Source organism: Crotalus tigris, unplaced genomic scaffold (genome assembly GCF_016545835.1).
Source record: "Crotalus tigris isolate CLP2741 ecotype Arizona unplaced genomic scaffold, ASM1654583v1 scf7180000017739.2905288, whole genome shotgun sequence".
Lineage (NCBI taxonomy): Eukaryota > Metazoa > Chordata > Lepidosauria > Squamata > Viperidae > Crotalus > Crotalus tigris.
Window position 1 is genome coordinate 55,267 of NW_024096605.1, and position 13,123 is coordinate 68,389.

Below are 13,123 nucleotides of genomic sequence, written 5' to 3' on the forward strand. Positions count from 1 at the left end.
AATATTTCAAGTGTTACTCTTTAATTCACAGCTATTATAAAATTTTCCACATCTATTTAAGGGATATCATACAACTGATATCTCCTAAAAAGATATCTCTTAACTTTTATTTATATTTACAAAATAGACTGTTAATAACATTACTGGATATAAGTCTTAAAATGATCACTTTTTTAATAGCGGATAGGAGGTGTCCATGAAAGGCAACAATCATAGCAAATAAATAATCCTTTATAAATCACAAGTCATTATTAGCAACTCATAAATAAATGTACATAAATACAGTTTACAGATTCTGCTTGATGTCAGAGGAACTTTACAAAAAAAAAACTTTTTGACAGTATAACCACCAGTCTTCCACACCCCCTCTAGGGTTATAGCAGTTTATTTGGAATAAAAGTTAAAATAATAATCCATGAAGTAGTGCCCTGATTTTCAATTGGCTATAGATGCTGTGTTTGCAATATGATTTTTGATTGGCCTGAAACTTTGGGGGGGGGGAGAGTGGGGAAATACAGGTTTTTTTTAAATCACATAGCAGCATAGAAGGGAGTTGGCAGACAGTAGATATTCCTAAGGAAGTATTTTTTTTTTTGGAAGGGTTTTGGGGGGAGGGCAGTCTTTGCAGGAATTCTGGGAGTTGAAGTCCACGAGTCATAAAAGAGCCAAGGTTGCCTGCCCCTGATCTAGTAGATCAGTTTTGTCACAGGGAAATGAGAAATAAGCAACATTTACTACAGCTTTCTTTTTAAAACAATGCTTTCTTGGCAGTTCTGCCAATTTCTTTTTAGCTGAGAGTCCATCAGGCGTTTCTATTTTCAGTCTGCTTGGTAAGGGGGGGTTCTAATTTTCGGGAGAGTGCAGTTAAAATTTGATTGAATTTTTCGTATCTTTCATTTTGGTTGACCTGGGCTCCTTTGCTGCCCCAGAGCAATCTCATCTGAAATTCTGTTTTGAAGATTTCGTTCATTGCATCGTCTGGCTGAAAACCTGGTGAAGAAAAGGAAAATGTACAAACGTTACTATAAAACGTAGTCTTCGGCACCAAGTACTGCGTGTGTTTTAAGCCAAGCTGCATGTCACCTTTGACTGCAGCTGATGATTTGAGGTTGCTGTAGATCAGGGGTAGGCAACCCAAAACACTTAAAAAGCCACTTGGACCCATTTCCCACCAAAAACAAAACACTGGGAGCCGCAAAACCCTTTTGATATCTAAAATGAAGATAACACTGCATATATCCTTTTTTACCTTTATTATAGGTGTGCGTGTCTGTGTGTGTGGGGGTATTTGTGTGTGTGTATGTGTGTGTGTATGTATATGTATGTATGTGTGTGTATATACACACACACACACACACAGGTTAAAAAAAGGATATATGCAGTGTTATCTTCATTTTAGATGTCAAAAGGGTCTCTCTCTCTCTCTCTCCCTCTCTATCTGCCCTTGGTCTGCCACTCCTCTTCCCCCACTCTCTTTCTTTCTCTCTCTCTCTCTCCTCTCTCTCTCTCTCTCCCTCCCTCTCTCTCTTTCTCTCTCTTTCTCCCCCCCTCTCCTATCTGCTGCTCACCTGGCAAGCTTCAAGCTATTGTCCAAGAAGCTCAGGGGTAGGCAACCTCGTCTCTTTTATGACTGATGGACTTCAACTCCCAGAATTCCTGAGTCAGCCTAGCTGGGCTAGCTAGCTCTCTCCTGCCCTTCCTGCTTCCTGCTTCCTGCAGAGATGCAGCAAAGGGAGGAGCTCCGCCCAGTAAGCTTTTCAGCTCCTCGGAAAATATGTGAGTACACTCTCTTTTACACACACACACAAAACACAAATACACACACACACACACACACACACAGATTGACGCAGGGAAGCGCAATTGCCTCTCTCTGTCTCTGTCTCTCTCTACAAAGACAGAGGAGGCTGGGAGCCACAGGGGAAGGCTCAAAGAACCGCATGCGGCTCCGGAGCCGCAGGTTGCCGACCTGTGCTGTAGATTCTCCCTGGAGAAAACATGGCAATATACTGGGCAAAGTACTTGATCTAGTGTAAATCATCTCCCAGTTGCAAATATTTCTTTCCATGTTGAATGAATATGGCATTCGAAATACACATGCAGAGAGTATATACCAGTGATGGTGAATCTTTTAGAGACCGAGTGCCCAAACTGCAACCCAAAACGCACTTATGCATCGTTGGGTGCCAGTGGGTGTGGCCCATGGGCTGGGTGTGGCCCATTGGCTGGGCATGGCGTGGCTGCGGTGGTAACTGCAGACTGGGTGGGACTAAAATGTTCAATCAATCAATTCCAACTTTGCAAGATTTTTTTTCCCACGAGAAGTTGAAATTGACTGATTGATTGAACCCTTTTTTGTTTTTTGTTTTTGCACACGGCGGCAGAGGCCTAAAGCAAAAAGGTTTTATAAAAGCCAGCTGAAGGCCTAGGACTGGGGTGACAGTGTGCATGCCCACAGAGAGGACTCTGAGTGCCGCCTCTGGCACCTGTGCCATAGGTTCGCCACCACTGGTATATACAACAAATTATGGCTTATACAGCAGTATTTCTTAACTTCAGTAGCTCGGGAGATGTGTGGACCTCCACTCCTAGAATTCCTCAGTCGACTTGGCTGGAAAATTCTGTGGAGTGGACGTCCACACATCTTCGAGCCGACTTTGAGAAACGCTGTTGCAGAATCTCAGTTAGATGCTGATTTTTCTACATGGTCACATCTCTGCCTCTGAGGGCAAAAGGAACAACTAAACTAAGCCCTGGCTTTACTCTTTTAAAAATAAACATTCCAACCCATTTTTACCATCTTGGAAGCAGCTTTTCTCCAGAGGAAGCTAAGAATACGTTCTAAAGTTGCTAAATGTGTCACGACAAGTCCCTAGAAAGGCCACATATTTCCTTACAAGCGATATTGTAAAAGTCAGTCCAATCCCAGCTCTTCCTGTTTACAGTTCAGGGAATGAGAAGAGACACGGGTCAACTCGGGTAAAGCCGCTGCTTTCTCTAAATTACCAGAAACATAATCATCCGTCAGGCACACAAATAAGGGTGGAAACAACCTTGCTGTATAAGGTTGCATTTACACAGCCCTGGGCTTGATTCTACCTGTGTCTCTTTTTTATGAGCTTAACTGCTAAAAGCCTTACAGCCATCTCAAGAGGACTATTATCTTTTTTTTCCCCCTACCTGTAAGGATCCTTTCTGCATTTGCGCTATACTGCTCAGCGTTTTGTGCTATCAAACGAGCTGTCGCCAAATGTTTCAGCATGATTTCACAGCTCTGGTCAGTGTTTTCCCACACATCCATTCCCTCAAAGACCACAGCTTGACGCTCCAGCAGGGTAACCAGAGGCACCAGCAATGGCACAGTGACGACGTTTTGCGACACACAAGTGATCTCTGAAAATGAAGAGATGAAAAGCATCTAAAGTGAGCACCAATGAATGTGACAAAACTGATCTACTAGATCAGGGGTAAGCAACCTTGGCTCTTTTATGACTTGTGGACTTCAACTCCCAGAATTCCTGAGCCAGCCATGGCTGGCTCAGGAATTCTGGGAGTTGAAGTCCACGAGTCATAAAAGAGCCAAGGTTGCCTACCCCTGATCTAGATTATGGCCTGCAACTTTCGATACCAAGCAAAGATCCCCTTAGGTTTTTCAGGGCAATGCAGCATCAACACCCTCTGTGACTACAGGTAGGTCCCAACAACTGTTCATTTAATGATGGTTCAAAGTTATGATGGCCTTGGGGGGGGGGGAATGACAACCCGTCCTCAACGTTAACAGCCATTGCCCCACGCCCGTAGTCGCGTGATTGCAATTTGAGCACTTGGCAGCCGGTTTGTATTTACGATGGTTGCATGATTGCAACTTGCAATCTTCCTGACCAGTTTCTACATAAGCAAAGCCAATTGGGGGAAAATGGATTCACTTAATGATTCGTGTAAGTCACTTTAACGGCTGGATTGATTCCCTTGATGACCCTGGTAAAAATGGCAGTAAAATTGGACCCAGTTACATGGGTGACTCACTTAATGACTGTATTTTCTAGTGACTAAAATTCCAGTTCCAATTGTGGTTGTAAGTCAAGGACTGTCTCTCTACAATGTTTGGCCAGGTAGGTCTATTTTGGGGCCTAGTTCTGGTCGGTACAGCCATAGTTGATTTAGTATCAAACATTCTCCATGTCTCTACCGGCACTTTAGTCATCAGAGAATTCATTCTGAGCGCTCCTCCTTCCAGTTGCTGGAAATAAGGAAGAGAATCTTCTCAGTTTCAGTATCCACTTAAGGAATTGCCTATTGATATATAATTGTTTTAAATGCTTGCATTATATATATTTTTTTGTTGTTGTTAATTGCGAAGTCGTGTCCGACCCATCGCGACCCCATGGACAACGTTCCTCCAGGTCTTCCTGTCCTCTACCATCTTCTGGAGTCCATTTAATTCACACCTACTGCTTCAGTGACTCCATCCAGCCATCTCATTCTCTGTCGTCCCCTTCTTCTATTGCCCTCAATCTTTCCCAGCATTAGGCTCTTCTCCAGTGAATCCTTCCTTCTCATTAGGTGGCCAAAGTACTTGAGTTTCAACTTCAGGATCTGGCCTTCTAAAGAGCAGTCAGGGTTGATCTCTTCTAGGACTGACCGGATTGAACGCCTTGCAGTCCAAGGGACTTGCAGGAGTCTTCTCCAGCACCATAGTTCAAAGGCCTCAATTCTTTTGCGCTCAGCCTTTCTTATGGTCCAACTTTCACAGCCATACATTGCAACTGGGAAAACCATGGCCTGGACTATACGCACTTTTGTTGGCAGGGTGATGTCTCTGCTTTTTAGAATGCTGTCTAGATTTGCCATAGCTTTCCTCCCCAGGAGCAAGCGTCTTTTAATTTCTTGGCTGCAGTCCCCATCTGAGGTGATCTTGGAGCCCAGAAAAATAAAATCTGTCACTACCTCCATTTCTTCCCCATCTATTTGCCAGGAATTGAGAGGGCCGGATGCCATGATTTTGGTTTTCTTAATGTTGAGTTTCAAGCCAACTTTTGCACTCTCCTTCTTCACCCGCATCAAGAGGCTCTTTAGTTCCTCTTCACTTTCTGCCATTAGAGTGGTATCATCTGCATATCTTAGGTTGTTGATATTTCTCCCGGCAATCTTAATTCCAACTTTGATTCATCTAGCTCTGCCTTTCTCATGATGTGCTCTGCATATAAGTTAAATAGGCAGGGCGACAGTATACAGCCTTGCCGGACTCCTTTCCCAATTTTGAACCAATCAGTGGTTCCGTGTTCGGTTCTCACTGTTGCATTATATATTACATATACTTTATTATATTTATATGTGCCATGTCTTGTGAATGTACCTTGAAATACAACATTCATGCTCAAAAGTACTTTTATTGTTCCCCCCCCCCCCCGATTTTAACATTTTAAATACTTTTGCAGAAAACATCTGATGATTTGGATTAAAAATATATACAGATACATACAACATATATATCTAAATACCCCATTCAGTGTGAATCGAGTGTAGAGACAGATATTGTTCCCTTTTTAATTCAGCTTTCTTTTCATAAAAGCCCTTTGGCAAGAAAACTGATCATTGATCACTTTTCACCGGAGCTCCAGGAAATTCATTATGCAACCAATTCTTATGACAAAACAGGAGGCCTAGGACAATTACAGGTAGTCCTCAACTTATGACTTCACCTGAGCCCGAAGTTTCTGTTGTTGAGGCATTTGAGTGAAATTGCCCCATTTTTACGACTTTCTTACCACAGTTGTTAAGTGAATCATTGCAGTTAAATTAATAATGCGGTCATGAAGTGGAATCTAGCTTCTCCCTTGACTTTGCTTGTCCGAAGGTTGCAAAAGGGGATCAAATGACCCCAGGACCCTGTAACTGTCATAAATGTGAGTCAGTTGCCAAGCATCCCAATTTTTATCATATGATCATGGAGGATGCCACAACAGTCGTAAGTGAAAAACGGTCATAAGTCACTTTTTTCAGTGCGTTGTAACTTCAAACAGCCACTAAATGAACTGTACTTTGGAGTAGTTAAAAAAAAAATCTAGAGAAAGTCCATCGGCCTTTTTCTTTCACATGAGCAAATTGTACATATATTCTTTGGCTACAGGATCTCTATTCTTCTCCAGATGAGATAAATAACAAAAGCAAAGCATTGCTGTCCTTGATAGGACATGACTCGTTTTTTTAAACACACTTTCCATTCAGGAAATAAAGGATATGCCCTTAAGGCTTAACTGGAATCCCTCGGCAACAATGAAAAACATTATATAACTAGATATCCACACGCTCACCTTTTCCTTCGTATAAGAGTTTGCTGAAAGGTTTCAGCTGTTTCTCATACAAAATGGCCGTTTGTGTGTGACAATGCCTCAAGCTGGTCCACGTTTGCTCCAACCGGGCAATCTACAGAGGGCAAAAAAGAGGGAAGCTCTGAAGAATGCTTTCCTGCTATAAGTTACAATATTATGGAACATAGCCCAATGGAAGATGGCTTCCATCAAAACCAAGGCATGGCACGATAAACGGGGAGGGACTTCTCGTGTGTGTGTGTGTGTGTGTGTGTGTGTGTGTGTATTTTTACGACCAGCCCTCCCCCAACTAGGATGCACTTAAAAGAGTTTCAAAGAGAGCTTTTTGCCTATGATTTCAGGTGGGTTTTTCCCAGGTAGTCATTCAACAAAAACACAGTAAAGGAGTGTGAAAAATCTCCTGCTGATTCCTTTAAACCAGCAGTTCATTTCAATAAATATTCAGCTGCCAGCCGGGAGTGGAGAACAGGGAGATCCCCAGAGGCAGATCTAATGGACCTTGGCAACAGTGGGTTTTGTTTGTATATTGTTGGCCTTTCGAGCAATATTCATTATCCTCAATATCCTCGTATTAAGATTTCCATTTTACCTGAGGCATTTCCAGAGCTTTCATTATAGCTGAGAAGGCATACAGATCGCCCATGGAGTCTTTTAGTTCGACTGCAACCTGGATAATCCTGTTTAAAGTGGCAACACGCTCTTCTAAATTTCCCGTGCAGCCGAGAATATCCACCGCAATTCCTATTGCCATCGTAGAATGCCTAGAGAAAACAAATCAGGCGTAGTCAGGACAACCAAAAGATGCTATACTCCATGTGAATTCAAGCAACAACAGAAAAAAAAGGGGGGGGGGCTTGGGATCTTGGCATCACTATATTCCCATTATCACTTTGATAAGTAGAACCAAAAGAAACCGGTACAGAGAATTGCACGCCTGCCGATTATAGGATTCTTGAGTGTTAAAAAAGGGGAGTATTTTGAACTGATTGATTTTATATTGACCTTTTTTTAAAATTTATAGAGTTATGATAAACACTGTTCTTCCTGTGCTTCAGGTATCGTAGCACACACACTCAAGCTAACTTGATCTAAATTCTATTCTGTTTAAAGATTGGATCTCTTTTGAACTGAGGTCAGATCCTTTGACTTCGTGATCATGTCCCTGTAGTCTTCTGGGCAACTGATTTACCACTCTCTTCTTCTGAGATGCCTTTTCAACTTCCTAGCTGGCAACTCCTGGTCTTTCCTTCTAATCTCCCATCCGAGTATTAACTTTTTGAGATCAGCCAACATTGGGTAAGTGCTGCCCCCTGGCTGGACACTTCACTCTATGTAGACCCACAGAAATCGGTGGAATCTAAAATCTGAATTGCCTTAAATCCAATACATGCTCCATAGATTTATAGCCACTATAAATAAGACTGGATCTAAGATAATTCTTAACATTTTCCTGTGCAATTAATCCAGAATATATTTTAATAAGATTTGAGTAAATGAATGCAACCAATTAAATTCTGCAATGAAACAATAGCACCTCAGAAAGATCAGCATCAGTTGAACCAGTGCAAAAGCATCCACATCCACACTACTGGTGCTTCCATGCTGGGAGAGAGAATAAGGGGGAGAATTTGGTACATACTGTTTAGGAAAGAAGAAGCTTTAGATGCAAAGGATCTATAACCCTTCAGGCCTTCCATTATGCTTTAGGCAAATATGAGGACAGTTCTGAAACTGGACTTCAGTAGTTCTCACCCATTGTGTGCAAAGGGAGGATTTTTGTTTTCTTTTTTACTCTTGAAGTAAACGAGAGAGGCGACACCACCACCACCCGCTTTTACTTCCACTCTATTGCTTGCTGGCTGGCATATGGTGGTTTTTTTTAGAGTCCTTCAGAAAATAGCACTGGATTTTCACAATACATGATGATTATCATGATAAGCTCATATCAGCCTGGCGCTGTGATCCACATTGCACAGCTAGTGCCTTTTTGATACTCTGGGAAAGGTTGAGTGATGTTATCTTGGCATCTGTGGAAGCCCTAACCCTGCCCTAATGAGCAAAGAGCCCTAATTATAATATGCCACTTTCTGTGTTTCCGGGACGAGGAACAACCTTGATGGACAGAACCTTTATCCTAGGAAAGACCTTGTCCTTTAAACAATCTCTAGTGAAAGCATTCGTGAGCTCCATTTGATAAACATGAAGAGATAGTAATGCATCTGTCCAAATTTAAGAAATGAAGAAAAGACTCAGTTCACCTGGAAAAGTCGGGATGGGGGGAAGAGGGAAATATCTGCTGACAGAGAGATGAATGAAAGCGACTATTTGAAGATGTCTCAAGGTGAGTTCTCTTATGGCACAGCAAGAAAAACTATCTGCCAAAAAGGGTATTCATACAAGGGACATTTCTCAAACTGGGAGCAGGAAACCTTAACAACTTGGCTAACATCTCCAAACTGCAGCATTTTACTTTCCCCTCCCCCCCCCCAAAGGTTAGGTAAAGTTGGAATCCTTGGGTTTTTCTAAGCTAACAGTTTATTACTTGATCTGCAGGATCATTTATGTAAGAGATCTGTGCAATACAAGCTGTTAGACCTCAGGTCTTGATATGCAAACTTTCTCGTTAAAACAAGTGTATTTTTTTTTAAAATATGGTGCCTTCAGGTAACTCAGCGTTTCTCAACGTTTGTGTGACGGCGACCCCCGTCACATGAACGTGGTGCGCATGCGTGGCGCGCATGCGTGGCGGCGCCCCCATGCAGGCGCACATGTGTGGCGGTACCCCCATGCGGGCGCACATGCGCAGCGGCGCCCCCATGCGCAGCGCGCATGTGCGACGGCGCCCCGAGGGGGGGAAATGGCGGATCGCATTGTTTGGCGACCCCCGTAAAATGGTCGATCGACCCCAAATGGGGTCGCAACCCATAGGTTGAGAACCGCTGAGGTAACTGTTGACCCCTGATGGCTGCCTGGCCTGGTCTCTGCAATTTTCTTGGCAAGATTTCAGAAGTGGTTTGTCTTCGCTTTCTTCTTCCTAGGCTGAAAGAGACTGACTGGTTCCACTTCACCTAGCTAGCTTTGTAGCTAAGGTAGGATTAGAACTCACAGTCTCCCAGTTTCTAACTTGATGCCTTAACCCCTGCGCTAAACTGGCTCTCTTAACAAGTGTATTTATAATTAAATACTTAAAAGGGAAGTGCGGCTCCTATTTTATCAGGACACCATTTAAAACTCTTCCTTAAATATGGGCATCATCAGGCCTTTCATTCCCAAACTCCAAAGCCCCAACAGGATGCATAGGCAGTTTCTCTGCCCAATCCTGCTTATTTGAGAATAAGACCAGGATTCTGGGCATAAGGAACCTAATCTGATTGTATTCAGAAACATGGGAAGAGTCTACCCACCTGGAAACTGCCCACTTGCAGGTTTTGTGACTGTGGACCTCGAAGGAAGCCCAGAAAGCCACCTCATAACAGCTCAACATTGCAGAAACACAACGGCAGACAGTGCTCACCTTTCAATTAGATCCAGGCGCAATTGGTGTCCGTAGGGCAAGGTAATCAGCTCCAAGCCTGATTTCACTCCCATGATCCTCCTCGTCTCTTCGGAGACCTCAAGTATCCTAGCAACCTGACGGAGGCAAATGTGCAAACAAAAGAAAGCCGAATGGAATCAAGACGGCCCAGACATTAACCTGCATTGAGGGAAAGGGATCTTGGGCGCTCTCCTGGCTTGAGAAGCCCAGGAAAGCCTTTTTTGTGAGGGGACCTCCCAGTTGCTGATGGAAAACCTCCGAGGTCCTTCCCAAAAGGAGTCTCTATTGTTGCATCTCAAGCTGCAGTTTTATCCCCTCCGCTGGAAGGCCTTTCTAGCCATTTCAAAGGCTCCCTCTGCTGCTTTCTGTACGATGCAGAATTTGAAAGAGGGATGTGGCTTGGCCCAAACCCGCTTTTATCCTAGTCAGTCTTTGCTTCTTGGCTCCTGCTTCCCACCCACTCCCCCCAGCCCCACCACTCACTGACGTTAGTATTCCAGGGGTTATTAATGAAACCCTGAAACTTTTAGGAAAACCACACAAACACTCTGAACAGAAGAGAAGATAAGCGGAGACAACAGGTGTATTTCAAGCCACATTTTCTTCACAGGCAGAAAGAACTTAATTATCAATCGGTCTGAGTTGGTTTCTGTAAGCCAGGGAGGTTTGTGGTGCGCGTGCAGGTAGAAAAGTGAAAGCTCCCCTCCTTTTAATGTTTGTCAACACGATGCGCACATAAAGATGGATCAGACTATTCCCATTGTGAATAGGGGAGGAGGCTTGTCAGAGATGTTCTTTCAGATTAGTTTCTTGGCCCAGGCTTAAGCACTGCTTGTCTGACCCATTGCCTTGGTAATACTTCTTCCAACTGTCTTCCCCTCTGCCCTCCACACATGCATATAAAGGGGCAGAGCTTTGATCACACATCTTGACACTTCCTGCAAATGCCTCTAATGTGAAATGGGATTTGTCAAACCTGTACCAGCAGGCATAAATACACCTTTAATCTTCCGTTTGCTCCTGCAAACAAGAGGCCCATGGTCCAGCTCCCCTGCCCATCATCTTTTCTACCCAATGACCTACTGAACTTGACAGCTGTGTCCTTCCCCCCCTCCCACACACACACCCCTTTGAGCTGATACTTAAGGAGACAGCTTTGCTTTCCATCCTTTAGAGGTGAACTTCCTCCCTTTCCCCCCCTCCAAATGATCACTAGAATACTTAACTGGGTCAATGCTACAGAAAGGGAAAAGAATATTTGTTGTAGAAACCCCCAAACCAGTGTTAAATAACCTAATGAATTAATTCCCAGGGGGATGGTGGTTAAATGTGACTCCAAAGATTCCTTCCAACTTTATTATTATTATTATTATTATTATTATTATTATTATTATTATTATTATTATTATTATTATGGATCATCGCACAGTCAGCCAGATGTTCAGACTGGATTTGGCATTTTGTCTACCTATCGAGTCCTTACCAAGGCAGATGTGGATAGGCAGATGTGGATGTTTGATGGTATTACAGATATCATCGCAAGATGGAACCAGTTCCTAGTAAGGCCGCCTTTTGCAATTGACTAATGGCAAATTTGTCAATGCCAATGGCGTTCAAGTGGTGCTCCAGTTGTTTTGGGATTGCACCCAAGGCGCCTATTACTATTATTATTATTTAAATTAATTCCAGGCAATCTCAGTTGTGACATGGAAACATCTACACCCAATCAATTAATCTATTTCCCTTAGCCCACAGTCCTCCAAGAAAAAGTGTTGGAGAGAAAGAGTACCAGATTACAATAAGCCTCCCCATTACAAAATTCATTGTCAAGAACTGGGATTACGGAATATATACCCAAATATTGATGAGTTATTGAGGGATTGATTCTTGCTCTTCTGGCTCACTAATGTTTTAGCCTGAGTGTGCTTGTGCTCCCAAGCAGCTTTTCTGAGTAAAGCAATGAATGACAGGAGGAAATGTGTATAAAGATAGCAAGATGAACTTGATGGTAATGTGCCAAGGCAACAACGGCTAAAGCATTTTAAATCCAGAACATTCACATAGAACATTTGGAAGGAGCTCACATAGAAACTTCCCTAATTCACTGACCTATAAGGAAGAGGTGGGGGGGGGAGAGGAGAAGAGGAAAAGGTGCTATAGCATCGTCAGGCCTGTAAAATTCTGTTATTATGGCCAATCTCAATAAAAGTAGCATGGACATTCTGTGCAGTTGTTTCCCTGGTCTGGTCTACCTAGTGCAGCACACAAAATGCTGCCTTTGGGATATGAGAAAATGACAACAACTTAAAACACTCTGGACAGTTGCATACCATCTATTTCCTAGTCCAAGGGCACTCTCTGCCAATGATTACAAAATGCTAAATTTAGAGCATGGGATGGAAGGAAGGATACCTTCTTGGAATACATGCTTTAAAAACTTTTTTAGTTTTGAGCGTCAACTGCCTGGAGGTTGGGGAAAAAAGAGGGTGGAAAAAGAGGTATTATGTGATTAAAAAAAAATCATCCAGAGTTCAGTAAAATTCAGTTAATGAGGCACAGTAATTCTAGACTAAAAGTCTCATATTTGCCTCAAGAGTAGCTTGTCTGCAAGTTCCAGACCTGTGATTATCTCTTGAGCCACCAACTCTTCCAGTCTTGCGGGCTTCAATTAATCTCCCCCAGTTTTTGGCTTCTTGATTTGTAATCTTCACTATCTGCATCTATAATGTCATTGTTTTAACTCTTCATTTGGATATTTTACCCAAACTCTTCATTCGTTTGGGTAAAATTATTAACTTTTCATAACTTTTCCTTTTTCTTCTCTTCTTCTCTTCCTTCAATATTCTGGAACTTCAACCGTTTCTTTCCCAAATTTATAATTTTCTGATTGTCCTCAGGTAGTCTCTTGATTGCTCTTCAACCCCTTCATCTGAATTATACATAATCCAATAATGCGATACACTATCCCAAGGGTAGGCAACCTTGACTCTTTTATGACTTGTGGACTTCAACTCCCAGAATTCCTGGCTCAGGAATTCTGGGAGTTGAAGTCCATGAGTCATAAAAGAGCCAAGGTTGCCTACCCCTGCACTATCCCGTTCAAAAACATCGCTCCATTAACAAGCATTTTCTAGGCCTGAATGGGATGTTTACGCCAAGATATAGGTTAAATGCATGTCTAAAGGAGGGCACCAACTTGAAGATTCAAGTTTAAAAACCTTGAACTGATCTTGTTGCGGAGGTGTACGTGTCTCAC

The 13,123-nt window shown here is 42.8% G+C and overlaps 1 protein-coding gene across 3 annotated transcripts in view; it reads right to left on the reverse strand.

The window, feature by feature from the left end:
- BCAR3 (BCAR3 adaptor protein, NSP family member) overlaps positions 1-13,123 on the reverse strand; it is a 104,401-nt gene continuing 91,278 nt past the window's right edge. For all 3 annotated transcript variants that reach the window (XM_039339743.1, XM_039339742.1, XM_039339744.1), the window contains 5 exons: positions 9,847-9,962; positions 6,922-7,093; positions 6,315-6,426; positions 3,181-3,393; positions 1-990 (listed from right to left, as the gene is read on the reverse strand). In XM_039339743.1, coding sequence (XP_039195677.1) covers positions 803-990; positions 3,181-3,393; positions 6,315-6,426; positions 6,922-7,093; positions 9,847-9,962 — 801 coding nt within the window. In that variant the 3' untranslated portion in view covers positions 1-802. The remainder of the gene's footprint in view (positions 991-3,180; positions 3,394-6,314; positions 6,427-6,921; positions 7,094-9,846; positions 9,963-13,123) is intronic.